Here is a 14,550-nt window from a genome sequence, read left to right on the forward strand (position 1 = left end):
CTGCAAGTGGCCTGCAGCATACGCTCATGTGAAGAAGAAATGGTGGCACCAAAAGAAAAACAGTTAGAAATCAATCAGATTTATCTGTAGTCTCTATCATGCAGAGAGAAGAGGCAAAAGAGATTGAGGTCTTCAGAATTGGGGGATTTAGGAATAAGAAAGGGAAACGAAGGCTGGAGAAGTTTGCAGAATGAAAGCAGGGCATGGGAAGCTCTGCTCAGCCTGATGGATGAACAGAAATTTTCTTGGCTGCTGAATCTGCTTGGCAGGACTGAGGGCTACTAGGGTCAGGCAAAGGTAGGTCATGGGTAGGAAGAAAATGGATGGCCTACTTTGAGAGGAAGGGGTTCATCATTCATTGAGAGGGGTGGAACTGGATGCTAAAGAGGCAGGATGAAGTGGGGTAGCCATTACCACAGAACATATTCCCAGCCTAAGCTCTCTGCAAACACACACACCATCACGTTCATCTTCTCCTCCCTGGGAACATCCCTCAACTGTTTGCCACTATCAAAATACTTTAGTCCTACTGAACGCTTGAAGAAAAGGTTTTATTTCATTTTTTCATATTATTTTGCATTTTACTGAATATGCCAAATCCAAAAATCTTCAAGGTCTCTATGCCCGCTCTTTCAGGCTTCTTCAGCATGCAGCTGAAGTGTTTGAAGAAGGCAGTATTATTTCTTTAGTGTGTAAGTTCCTGTTGATTTAGATCCTCTAGACAGAGTCCTTGGAGAAGGCAGCATTGAAATGAAAACAGGTCCATCTCATGAAGTTGTACTTACTACAATTTCCATTATCTTACTGTGTGGGTAATGGAAAAGAGAGTTAGATTGCAATTATCTTCTTCAACTTTGCCTCAGAAATTTATGTTCAAAGCTCAAAAAAACTGTTAATATTCATACTCTTTCAGAATAATATCAAAGGTTAAATTTGATCCCCAGTTATCCTGCTTACTTTACATTAGATTTAACGAGAAAACAAAGTACTGAATGTATGTCATCAACAAGTGCCATAATCTGCATTTCTAACACTGGCTCTTACATTGCAACACAGTTGCAAAAGCAGGAGCACGGATCTTTCTCAGCATCCCTTGCAATTTTGAATTACTGCCTTGGTGTCACTGCAATTGAACTCTTTGCCACAGATGCTAATGCTACACCCTGCAAGTTCCCAACTGTTAAAAATGTATGCAGCAATATTCACACACTCATATAAATTTAATTTAGCAAGGAAGAGCCCCAAATCAATGTAAGAGCTAACAAAGCCATGTCCAAGAAAGAGGATCCTACAAAAAGAAAACACAAAAATGGGTAAAAAGCACATATCCTGAGATCCAACGCAGCAAACATTACCAGAAATCTTTTAATGCTGCTTAGTAAAAGAAAGGTGTTGTCTACAGGCTGTTGTTGAAATGTTATTTTTCCCCAAGCAACTGCAGACTATCAAGATATCATAGCTGATTTTTTTTCTTGTTTGTTTACTTACTCTCTGGCAAAATGATGGGCAAGAAAATTCAAGAGCATCAAGTAGTTTATTATGTATAACTCAAATTTAGCAAGTTAGAATCCTTGCAAGTGTTTAACATCTTTGACTCTGATTCAGTCACAACCTACATTAACCGATCTTTGCTGTAATTCTGTGCTAAGGTTTACACAAGACTTAACTGCTAGCAAGATAGCAAGATTAAAATTTATTTTCCAGAAAGGCTCCTTATTCACAGAGAAGTTTTAATTGTAAAGCAAGGATTTTAAAATGTAAGCACGCCCACCAATTTCAATGGCATTAGAGTTTGTTTTTATAAATCAAACATTTCATGTAGCTGGATTACTAAAACAAAGACTTGCTTTTAAGTGGACTGACTCCATGAGTTAGAGAGTAGTTAAGAGTCTCATCAGGGCAAATGAAATTTGGTTAAGTCAATCTTAGGAAAAGGAGAAGTAGTCTCCTTTCAGAGCCATCCCATCTTCATTGTATAAATACCTCTATTTCAAATCAGAGAGAAACCAAAAATCTTTGTGCTACAACTCCTCCAAACCAAAAATCTTTGTGCTCCAACTCCTTAAAATAAATCATGTTTCAAGGCAAATGTAACTAATCTCTCAGCACAACAGCAAGCTCAAGTTAGCCCTGGCTCTACAGACCAAGACAGCAGTCAATCAACTCCTTTTACCTCTATAAAAGCACTTAACTTCACTGAGATCTTCTAGGGGAGGGAAAACAACCAAATCTTGGGTATTTGGGCAAACTGCACTCCCAACTTCCCAAACTTTCTCCAGCCACAACAAAGCAGCTATTACAGGACTTATTAACATATTCATTTTGCATTGATTTTTTCATGACCATGTCTTTAGAAGTCAAAAAGCCCTTCAGGTACAAGACAGCCAACAGCTGTTCAAACTAAGGGTGCCACAGAACCTGCCTTAGCTAGAGGTGTACGTGTCTAGGTCAGTGATAATGCTTGCAAACAAATAAACAAAAACAAAACAAACACACCACCAACAACAAACAGCAACAAACTAGAAAGGCCCAAGTGTGTTGTGCTATCTTCAGTTCTTGCAATCATACTTCCACACATGCTGAAAAAAAAACCAAAGCCAGAGAAAAAACAGTCTGGAATACGAGAGCCCTCATGTTTCTCTAGGTCAGTAGGTTAAGAGGCTGTTGGGCTGTGATTTGCACATACCAGTATAAATGGAAGTTATGTGATGCATATCTACACAGGTACAAGAGGAAAATGGGGAGACCTGTCTGCGCAGAGATCTAGCAAAAAGATAATAGTCACAAGAAAAAAGATTTTTTTGAGTAAAAGTAATTGATATGTGAAAAAGCTGGTCAAAGGACATGGCAAATTCATTGCTTTGTTGGCTTTAAATAGAATTTCAGAAGATGTGCTCTGCTTCAGCCACTAAATATTAAACTCTACAGGATTCACTTACATAACTTGGAAGCTAATTCCCTCTCCATGGAAGTTCCTGGATGAAGTTCTGCAGCCAACTGCCATTCAAACAGCTGGATTAGGTCATTACAGTGCCATCTCCTCTGCCACCCCCCAAAATTTAGGCAGTGTAAATTACGCAAGCAGTGAAGGAGAACAGAGGGAAATTAATAGCATTTATCTTGAAGCTCCCCACACACATCAGATAGCTCCAAAATCCCAAACCATTTTTTCTTCATAATGCTTTAGAAAAGTGCAAACTTTTATTTTCTTTTGGCTCTTAACTAATGAACTATTGCTCTTCCTCATTTTGGAATAGAGTATAGAAAATGGCAAGAATTAATTGTACAAAACTCCCAGTTATTAAAGGAAATCTGCACCAGTACATTTTTAGCATGGATACATGCAGCTTTTTACCACAGTCAGCAAATAATCTCCTTTTCCTTCAGCATGCTCCTGGTTCTTTTTCTGGTAGAATGAAGTTGGACAGGGAAAGTTATTCCACAAAGCTTCTTGAGACTTCAAAGCAAACTAACACTCCGTATGGAACTGAAGGTTTTCAAATTAGGCAGCAGCGTGGTTGCCAGGAAAATCAACTCCAACACAGATCATTGCGGCCTAAAAGCTGGGTTTGAGAGCCCGCAGCTCACAAGCGCTCTGCCCAAACATGCTGTGCTCCAAAGCAGGTCTCAGTAGCAGACAGATTTCACAAGATGTCTGGCAGATGAGTTCCCACCTTCACAACAGGTGAAGGCCACAACACAGTGGGCTACTAACATAAAACAATCCCCTCGGTAATGAGAAGCATACAGTGCTGTAGTTGTGCACAAATGCACACAGCAGTAAGGAATCCCACTTGCAACAAAGAAAATGTTCTGTTGTGCTTACTCCCACCCACCACCACCGCACCATTTGCTCAGCACCGACCCAGGGGGCAAAATGCTATCTCTGAAATCGGTAATATTCCTGCCTGTGCTCCTTTGTTCTTTTGAAGCTTGTCATTTACATTTACATTCAACCAGGCAACGTTTTGTTTGAGATTTGATGGGAACCCAGGAAAATGCAGCATGATTTTCATGTATGAAATGTGCAGGTTTGAAGCAGTGCCTTAAAATTAGAGAGTCCTGGAAGCAATAATCACCACAACCATTCCTTTTGCATTATTTCTACGACAATGCTATTAGGAGAGTTGATATGAAAACATGGAAATGTAATCTCATTAGAGGAGATCAGAAGGTAGCTAAGGACATGAATTTCTGCAATTACATCCTTGAAAAGATGCACAGTGCTTCCATTCAAGCCAGTTCATGCCAATTCCAATCAAATGCATGGTGTATCAATTAACATCTACATAGAACCAGGAAATAAAACACACAAGAAGACTGTTTTACGAGTGTTTATTTTTTAAGATACGACAAGTTTTGCTTTACAAAAACAGCAGTGTCTGGGCAATGAACTCCTTTCCTGTTGCTGACGTACAGCTGCAGTTCAAGTAAGCTCACACCATTTCTTGAGAACATTAAGATAGTTATTTATAGATCCATGTCCAAGTACTAGAAACACTATTTGATAAACCAGCTCATCCTCAAGTTTCAGAAATGTTGTTCTACCAGCAACCAGCAGCCTCTCCTTCCAGCCGGTGTTTCACAACCCCAAGAGCAACAGCAGTTACCTGTACCAATCCCTTCCCTTCTGATTCCTGCTCTTATAACCCAACTTTTCCTGATGCTGAAGGAGCAGCCTGAGGTTCTGAACATGCTCTGAATTAAGCAGAAAGCCCAGTGCCAAGGACTCACAAGTTAAGGGCATTTGAGCTACACGTTAGCATTTCAGTCTCATGGAGAGATTCTTTTTGTTTGCAAAATGATGTTTGCTAGTAAAAGTCAATTCTTTGGATCCATCTCAAACATACTTTTAAGAGGGATCTTTTTTTTATATAAAAGAAGTCTCAGGTGACAAACAAATGTCACTGAAACAAAGAGAAAAAGCCTATCCTACCTAACAAGAAATGAGCAAGGATGGCACAGCTCTTTAGGAGGAAAAATAAAAACAACAAACCAACAAAGTGGTGAATATAGACAAAAAAAAACATTACTTCCATGGACTCTGGGTTCAGACTTTTCATAACACAGAAAGTAGATGATGCATTTAAAATACAGCATGTCAACCACTATGGAGCTAACAGCCATTTGAACATTTGCATTGCATGTGCTCATCATCCAACAAAAAAGAGCAAATGTGTCAGTCTCAAAAGTGGAATGTCTTTGCTTTCCTCAATTTGTCCTATTTTATATATATATAAATATGGCAATGGATAGACTATGTGAAGAAAAAAAGAATGCTGGGAAAGTCAGTAATAAAACAGCAGAAGAAAATCCATGTAAGTTCCTAAGCAGTGATTACATTTTAAAACAGATGTTCCAACAGCAAGCTTTCAAGTTTCATTTTGTTCTCTAAGACCAGATATGAAAACTCTATAAATAGAAAAAATATCAAAAGGAGACATTTTAAAGATGAAAAAAACTAGCTCTTCTTCTGAAATATATCATACCATGTAGATTGATAATTAAATACAACGATACTTTAGCTAAGCTAGTTACTAAAACAAGCAATCAGCCATGCCAGATTTGAAGTATTCCAGTTCTCAGCAAGCAGTGATGCTTAAACCCCAACGCGGTGATTTCCAGCAGCATTCCATTGCGCATGGGTCACCAGAACACGATGGCACAAGTCTGCCACCTGCTGAAAAAAGTCAATCCTGCACTAACAGAACAAAAACCAGAGTAGTAGACTTTTTCCTGCAAGATTTTCAGCGGAAGGAATCGGTCTACACACTATCAAAGTAAGAAGTAAAAACTATTTCAGCATGTACGTGTTGTTTATGGTGTCAACTTCACGTTAATTTTGAATACAAACATGTTGTCAAAGAATGGAAGAGGCAAAAAAACACAAAATACACACAAATAACAGAAAATACAATTTATAAACTTACTTAATTTGAAAACTTTCTACCTTCTCAAATAAGTACCTCTATATAACTCTAAGAACTGCCAATTATGTGTCACATCAAAACAGTTCAGTCACACTGTGACTGTTCAGTATTTTGATTTGAGTTAGTGAGAAATCCCCTTCTTTCTGTCTCAAAAAAAAAAAAAAAGAACCTAAGCCTTTTTTTAAGACTAATCATGATGTAGTTACAATCACCTTGATTTCTGAAACTGAATCACATTAACATCGAATATTACCTGTAAAGTCTCTCTGGATCACCAGCAAAAGTTAAAATAAAAAAAGCTTTAACAACGAATTGCTCCTTTCATGTTTTAATAATTCGTGCATTTTCCCAGTTGTAAAAATTTGTTTAAACTTAACCTTAACAGAAAGTGCTGAGAATAAGTGTACAGGTAAATGAAAATATAAGTACTCTGATAAATCCCATGATAAGATATTATTCCATCTTATAATATTCTTGAAAACAAACTAGTAAAGCAGTTCACGGAGACCTCTCTACAGAGTATATTGTGATGTAGAGCTCACCAGAAAGGCACTGTGCTCTAACTTTTGGGGGCTTTCTGCATTTGATTGTCTTTAACAGAAATGCATACTTGCATTAATACAGTATGTATTAAAACTCATTTCTTTTCACTTGAAACATGGCTGCTACCTCAGTTGAATAGATAAGATAAGCACTGTCCTAACAGTACTGATAATCTGGGGCATTCAAATACCAGCATCAATAGTCATCCTGGACAAAATACAAATGTATTGCTGTACAGGAATTTTTTCATCTTGCTAAAGCAGTGAACACCTGCTCCTTTATATAAAGCCAGGAAAACAAACAAACTAAACCAGGTCTAGGAGGTAGGTCAAAATTCTAGCCAGATCCCCAACCTTTCCATGTTACCATCCTAACCTGCTCAGTACTCCATTTGAGGATGAAAATGAAGTTGAAACATGCCTCTGCTCTTCACTTTGTTTACATTTTATATAACGTTATACAAAAGCAGAATTGGATCAAGAGGCATGCAAGACTTTCCCCCCAAATCCGTTAACAGTACAATCACAGCACAGGACAGCATCCTGGACTCCACAAGAACCATGTCAGATTTTTGAAAAGCAACCCAGTACGTTTCTCTCGGCCTTTCAATTTGGTAAAGCCAAATGGAGAGTGATCAAAAAACGGCTTTTCCTATTGTACCCACAATATCAACAAATTACCATCCTGGCAACCAGGCAAAAAGAAAGCAGTCACTTTCTACGAAGTGTTCCAAATGCAATTTAAATAAACCCACTTACTGAGTGGGCTTTAAGGTTTCCTTGGAAGAAACAGGGTTGCATTGGACAGGAGAATGAGATAACCACACTCTTCATGGGAAGGGCTCAGAGCCAGAATATTCATCTGCATACAGTAAAGAAAAAAAGTAACAGAACCACTACATATAAGTAACTCCACAGCACTGACTTTTGAAGTGGGATTCCATTTCAGAGTGACTGGAGTGGCAACAGCAGTAAATTCGCTCAGATTGGGACTACAGTATTTTAGAGGCCTTAGAGATGCTACAAGTATGTGAAACTATCAATCCCCCACCGCACTGTGTTACGTTTATAAAAACTGCTCAACTGTTAACTTGATTTTTTTCTAGCCTCATTAAAGCCATTTGCTGACAGAAACCATTACACCTTCTTTTATTCTAAAAATAATGCACTGAAAGCTTTAAAAAAAAAAAAACAAAACAAAACACTACACAACCAACCAACAACAAATGACAACCATTGTATTTTGCTCTTGTAAAAAATACATGTTCCCCTTAGTTCCATTAGATTTGCATATATGTGAAAAGCACTTAAAAGAACAATTCAGTAGAGCCATTAGTAATTGTTTAAGATTACAAGTCAAAGATCTTAAAAACACTGTGTTCAATTTGGAACTGGAAGTGCACTCATATCCTCCTTGGATACAAACTGAACACAGAACTTCGGGACATGAAAGCCCTATTATTTAAAGGGACATTCATTGTACTGCATTCCACTGTGTAACAACACGTTTCAGTCTGACACACGTAAATTAATCCCCTTCTAATAGGTTACAATATCAACTGCAATTTATCTTTTGTTGTACACTAACATTTATTCTCCCAAAGAACGTACATGCAGGCAGCCTCCACTGTATTTTCTAACTATCAGTTTGAAATAATATTTCCAAAACGTCCTAATGATGAAAGAGCCAACTTTCTGTTTGCAAAACTCATGTAAGCATTTATTGACCAAAGAAAAAAATCCAGAAAATTCAGTAGGTTGTAGGATGTAGGTGTTTTTGAAAACATTATCATTGAGCAGTGCTTCATACCTTGACTTTTAGTAGGCATAGATGGAAGCAACCTGTTTCAAAGAGGAAATATGCATCCCAACGTAACACTTAGACATGCTGTTTTAAAGATCAACCTCTGAAACATAAACTATCGTATCTTGAAGTACATTAAATAATATATTATAATGAAGAATGACTGTAAACATCTCCCATGTTTCACATTAATTACTGCTAAGTGTTCCCAAATTTCGTCTTCTTCCAAATGAATCCTAGGAGTTCAGAAATTCAATATCTGTTATATCACATTCAGTTCCAAGAACGTAAGCAACTTCATTCCTTCTCCAGTCCTCTGAGGAAAAAAACAGTCCATATATAATACAAAACATGGTACTTTGTTCCAGAGCCCACAGTTCTGAAACAGAACTGGCTTTCCATAAGAGTACGAAGGTTAAAAAAAGTCACCACATAAACCTCTGGATTTCTACACTATTCGGCCACTGGAATGTTTTGTTTAGGAAAAGATAAAATGTTACTGCATTCACAACAATGTAAAAAGCCAACTCAACAAGTTGTCTATAGACAGGTGGGAAAGGAATATTGAGCCTGTATATTAAGAATGGCAAAATAAAGTAACGGAACTCTAACAGCTTTTGGGGAACTGTGACTGATAATAAACATACAAAATACATTAAGATCCAGAATACTGATTTTGATTTTATTGTATCAACAAAACTCCAGCCAGCAAATATATAGGCTGGAACTAACACATATTTTACAAGCTCATGTCTTTGGAAGATTTTTCTCCAGACATAGAATGTGTAATGCCTATTATCTGCTAGCAAATACTTATGAACATAGGTAAACTTCCAAATCAAGAACAAAGAGATGGCAGTGATTAGAATGTACTGCACACGGTGCCTTCGCAATGACTGCAGGAATTTCCTGACTTTAGTAGGGGTCAGTAAATGAGGGAAGGAAAAAAAGAGAGTAAAGGACAAAAAATAGAACAGCTGGGGAAAGTGCAAGCAGGCTTCATGGCTACTTCTGTCACCAACAACTATTCCACCATTGACGAAGACAAAACCAAAGAACGCAGTTACTAACACAATGTATGGCCATGTTAAAGCAATAAGTGTAATTAAGTTTTTAGGTGATACGAGATATTCAATAAGAAATCGCGTGATTAAGGTCAGATCAGAAAATGATGTTCTCATGGAAGAGATCCTTTCATCCTTCTTTTTCAGTAACTCTGTCTTCCAGGCTTCATTTAGCTTTTCTGCAACAACATTTCCAGCACAAAAAACTGTCCACACGATATTTGTCTGACGAAACATGAAAGCACAAAATCCAAGCAGAGCTGAAGCTTTATGGTTACCATAAAGGCACATTAAATACGCAAAGAGAGTAAAAAATACTGATCCTGTGTCCGTATAATAAAGGAATGTAAAAAAATAAAGGGTGGGAAATGTTGCAAGAGTTAACGAAGACAAGATTCTCTGGAAACCTGACACAGCCTAGAGAAGAAACAGAGAAATATGATTAGTAATGTCCAACTAAAAAGACATATTTATGAGAATTCCATTATGATTATATAGCATCTCTTACACCCTTAGATTCCATTGTTGTATGACCACATATGCTACATTTCTGCTAAGCTCCTGCTACGTTAATATAGGATGCTGGACAGTACAATGTTAAAAGACAAATAAAAACATCGAACTTTATTGCTGGTGAGATAAATACATGGCAAAGAAAATACACCAACTGCTTTTCTACATCAGGGTTTCACATACTTGTGATATCAACATCATGGTGGGATTGTAATTGCTCCCACATCTAGGGGAAAAAAATACATTAATGGGAAAAAGAAAAAAATTCAGTCCTTTATGCCACTGCAATCTCATTATCACATTCTGCTTGTAAGACAGCAAAACATACCATGCTGTTTTGTCCTCTGAAGCCTGCCCACAAAATGGCCAGCTCAAGTTTCTGATCTTGGGTGCAGTTTTTATTGTTTATTTTCATTATAATTCAAAAGCTAAAAAAGAAACTTTAAAGAAGATAGGAGACTGTACTGTTTAAAACTTCTGCCAATTATCTCACTCACTACACAATATGATGCAATTCACAACATTAAAAAATGCTGCATGATGTCTCCGTAGGATGTAGCGTTGGATGAAATAGTCACCACCATAAAGAAAAGGGAATAGAGGAAACACTGATCTCAAAGAAGCAGCAACAACAGAAACACAATGTCTCATGCTAGTACTATTATCAAGAAATCTTTTGTTTTCTTACAATTATATTTCAATCTCCAAACATAACATTAAGTATTCCAAAAAAGGAAACAATTTATTGAATTTGACCTAATTTGGTGTCCTACCATGTGCTTAAAAGCACATGAGTTTCCTGTAAGAAAACATATCCTTCACAGTAAAGGAATTGGGCAACAGCAAAAATGTTCTTATGGATAAAAAGTGAAACTAAAGAACTTTCACTAAGTTGAAAGACTTTCACTAGGCCATTAACCTATGAAAAAAAATTACCTACTGCAATGGTGGATGCTTCAACACTTTAAAAATACAACTGTATTTGTCTTGTATCCTAATTGAACTGTTACGGTCTGTATGGGTGGACAGCTAGATAGGTAAAAATGGGCTGTATCAAATTCTACCGAAGGGTAGGAATACTGGTGGCATCTCTACTGGGGCCTGTCCTGTTTAACGTCTTTCTCAGTGACCTGGAACAACAGACTACTCATCAAGTTTGCAGTAACACTGACCTGTGGTGACTCAGACAATATACTCAAGGACAGGGCTGCCATTCAGAGTGACCTACACAGGCTGGAGAATGGAGCTACAGAAATCTTATGAAATTCAACAAAAGCAAATGTAAATGCCTGTATCTGGGAAGTAAGAACCTCCTGCAATGACACAGCCTTGGCATGGAGAAGTTGAGGATCCACTTTGCAAAAGGACATGGGGGTCTTAGGAGGCAACGAGGTGAAAATGAACCAGCAGTGTACCCTGGCACATAAGAGCAGCAACAGCCTCTTGAGCTGCACTGGCAAAAGGGTAGCAGCAGACCAAGGAAAACAATTATACCTCTCTACTCCATATCTGTCAGGCTGTGTTTAGTATACTACATCCAGTTTTGTGCTCCGTAATAGGACAAAGGTATTACTGAACTGGAGCAAAGGCAGAGGGCCACCAAGACAGCAAAGAGCTGAAGCACCTGCCCTGAGAAGAGAGGCTGAGGGAGAAGGCCTTGCTCAGCCCAGAAAATAGATGGTTTGGGGGTTTGAACACTAGTCTGCCTACAAGGAAGTTATCAGATAAAGGGAGTTGGGCTCCTCAAGCCGCACTTGGTTGGAGGACAAGAGACAATGGGTATGAACTGAAACAAAAGATTCAGACTGGATGTAAAAAAAAATAAATTACTAATCTTCTATCATGAGGCCAGTCAAGCAGTGGAACAGGTTGCCCGTTGAGTTTGAGTTGTCACTGAGCAACCTGGTCTGATCTCAGGTTGGAGAGCTGGAGGTCGGACTATAGACCTCCCAAGACCCCTCCCAACTTGAATTATTCATAGAAAAATAGACTATTCCAAGCTGGAAGGGACCCACAAGGATCACCAACTCATAGCTCCACACAAGACCACACAAAAATCAAACCATAGCTCTGGGAGTGTTGTCCAAATGCTTCTTAAACTCCAATAGCTTGGGGACATGCTCACTGCCTTATGCAGCCTGTTCCATGCCCACCGCCCTCTGGTGCAGACCCTTTCCCTAACCCCTTGTCCCGCCCCTCCCCTGCCACAGCTCCATGCCGTTCCCTCGGGCCCTGTCGCTGTCACACAGAGCAAAGCTCAGCGCTGCCCCTCCGCTCCCTGTGAGGAGCTGCAGCTGCCATCAGGCCTCCCCTCAGCTCCTCTGCTCTGCACTGAGCAAACCCAGGGACCTCAGCCGCTCCTCATACGTCTTGCCCTCCAGACCCTTCACCAACTTCATATCCCTCCTTTGGACACAATTCTAATACATTTATGTCTCTGATACTGTGGCACTTAAACAGCACCCAGTGCTGGAGGTGAGGCAGAACAGAGCAGGACAAGCCCTCCCCTTGCCCACTGGCAGTGCTGGGCCTGTTGCACCCCAGAGTACAGTTGGCCATTTTGGCTGCCAGGGCACACTGCTGGCTCACACTGAAGGTGACATCAGCCAGAACCCCCAGATCCTTTTCCACGGGGCTAGAGTTTTTTCAACTTGCATTATTTTCCAACTAAATATTGACACTGAATGTAGTATCTTTTCTAAAGAAACATTTTGATTCAAACATGGCTTACAGGGCCTCATTCAGGTAAAGTTTTGTGGAGAATCCTAATCAATTAAATTAGCTATTATCCTTTAGATAAGTTCACATGCAAATTATTTTATTTAATAGAATTTCATAGAATTGTTTGACTTGGAACAGACCTTTAAAGGTCATCTAGTCTAATTCCCCTTCAACAAACAGGGACATGTACAGCTAGAGCAGGGTGGTCCAGCCTGACCTTCAGTGTCACCAGGGAAGGGGCATCCACCACATCCTTGGCAACCTGTTCCAGTGCTTTACTACCCTTTTTATTAAAAAAAATAAAAAAAATAAAAAAATAATAAAAAAAAGCTTTCCTTATATCCAACATAAATCTCCCCTCTTTCAGTCTGAAACTATTTCCCCTTGTCCCATCGCAACAGACCCTGCTAAAGAGTCTGTCCCCTTCGGATACTAGAAGGCCACTATCAGCCTTCTCTTCTCCACTCTGAACAGCCCGAGCTCTCCACCTGTTCTCACAGGGGAGTCCTCCATCCCTTGGATCATTTTTGTGGCCCTCACTGGATGCGCACCAGTGGGTCCACATCTCCCCTGAACTGAGGACAGTTACATCTGGACGCAGTATTCCAGGTGAGTTCCCATCAGCAGAGAGGGACAGAATCAACTCCCTTAACCTGAGGCCACGTTTCATTGGGACTACTTATCAATACACACAAGAGTACATTTTCAGAGGATCAAACTCTGACAGAGAAAAAATATGTTTTTACTTTTTTTACAGAAAAGGCACATGCCTCCTTGGCAAAACTGACACTAGTACCTGCAATTATATGAAACAAAGAGTAGCTCAAATAAGTAAACACATGCAGTCAAGGAATTGTTTGTACTGGTACATAAAACAATCCTACTTTGTACCTTATTCTTCTGATGGATCTTCAGCAGAAGCAGGTACAGCAGGTAGAAGTTGCCAGCGCTGATGAGGAGGTTGATGAACCTGAGCATGCCAGTGGAACACACCACACTGCCCGTCCAGCCAAAGAGCCAGGCTGCAGGCTTCACCACGCCAACCGACAGCAGGTACAGACCCGGAGGGGTGGTGATCATAGGATCCCACTGCAGAATGGGGGACAGGGGTCAGAGGGCTGCTGTCACACAAAAACCGCACCACAGATGTGAGCAGGGTTTGGGTATGCAATTCCAATCTCTGCTCTGCTTTGTTAATCACAGAATTGTAGGGGCTGGAAGGGATCTGTAAAGATCATCGAGTCCAAACTCCTACTGAAGCAGGTTCCCTATGGCAGGTCACACATGTAGGCGTCCAGATGGGTCTTACCTATCTCCTGAGGAGACTCCACAACATCTCTGAGCAGCCTGTTCCAGTGCTCCCTCACTCTGACAGTAAAGAATTTATTCCTTGTGTCAGTACAGAACTTTCTCTGTTCCAGTTCGTGCCCGTTTCCCCTTGTTCTACTGTTGTTTGCCACCAAAGAGCCTGTCCCCAACCTGACTCCTATCCTGTAGATACTTATAAACACTGATGAGATCCCCTCTCAGTCCTCTCTTCTCCCAGCTGAACAGCCCCAGGTCTCTAATCCTTTCCTCATAAGGGAGATGCCCCAGGCCCCCAGTCATCTTTGTGACCCCCCCGCTGGATTCCCTCCAGCAGTACCCTGTCTTTCTTGCACTGGGGAGCCCAGAACCCTTCCGCGCAACTTCAGCTCCCCGCTCCCTCCTACAGCAATCACCCGTCCCGAGCGCACCGAGCCGACAGCGACAACTGCCGCCCGGAGGCGCCCCTAAGAAAGCGGCCCCGAGGGCCGGGCCCACCTGCAGGAAGCGGCCCTGGCAGTAGGCCTGCGCCTGCGGGACGTGGAAAACCTCGTCCATGTAAGGCTCCCGCAGGCGGCGGTTGACGGCGGCGAAGAGCAGCGACGAGAGCAGGAAGGCGCCGCTCATGGCGGCCGAGAAGCCGTACGCCTCCACCCCCTCCATGCCGCCGC

The 14,550-nt window shown here is 40.4% G+C and overlaps 1 protein-coding gene across 1 annotated transcript; it reads right to left on the minus strand.

Moving 5' to 3' along the window:
* Positions 1-4,321: 4,321 nt before the first annotated feature.
* Positions 4,322-14,544, minus strand: LOC100550477 (ALG10 alpha-1,2-glucosyltransferase). The gene is made up of 3 exons (XM_003201932.4): positions 14,378-14,544; positions 13,466-13,663; positions 4,322-9,757 (listed from the first exon to the last, which is right to left on the minus strand). The coding sequence occupies exons 1-3, from the start codon at positions 14,540-14,542 to the stop codon at positions 8,702-8,704; spliced, it is 1,419 nt and encodes a 472-aa protein (XP_003201980.2). The 5' UTR covers positions 14,543-14,544; the 3' UTR covers positions 4,322-8,701.
* Positions 14,545-14,550: the final 6 nt, after the last annotated feature.

Source organism: Meleagris gallopavo, chromosome 1, assembly GCF_000146605.3.
Source record: "Meleagris gallopavo isolate NT-WF06-2002-E0010 breed Aviagen turkey brand Nicholas breeding stock chromosome 1, Turkey_5.1, whole genome shotgun sequence".
NCBI lineage: Eukaryota > Metazoa > Chordata > Aves > Galliformes > Phasianidae > Meleagris > Meleagris gallopavo.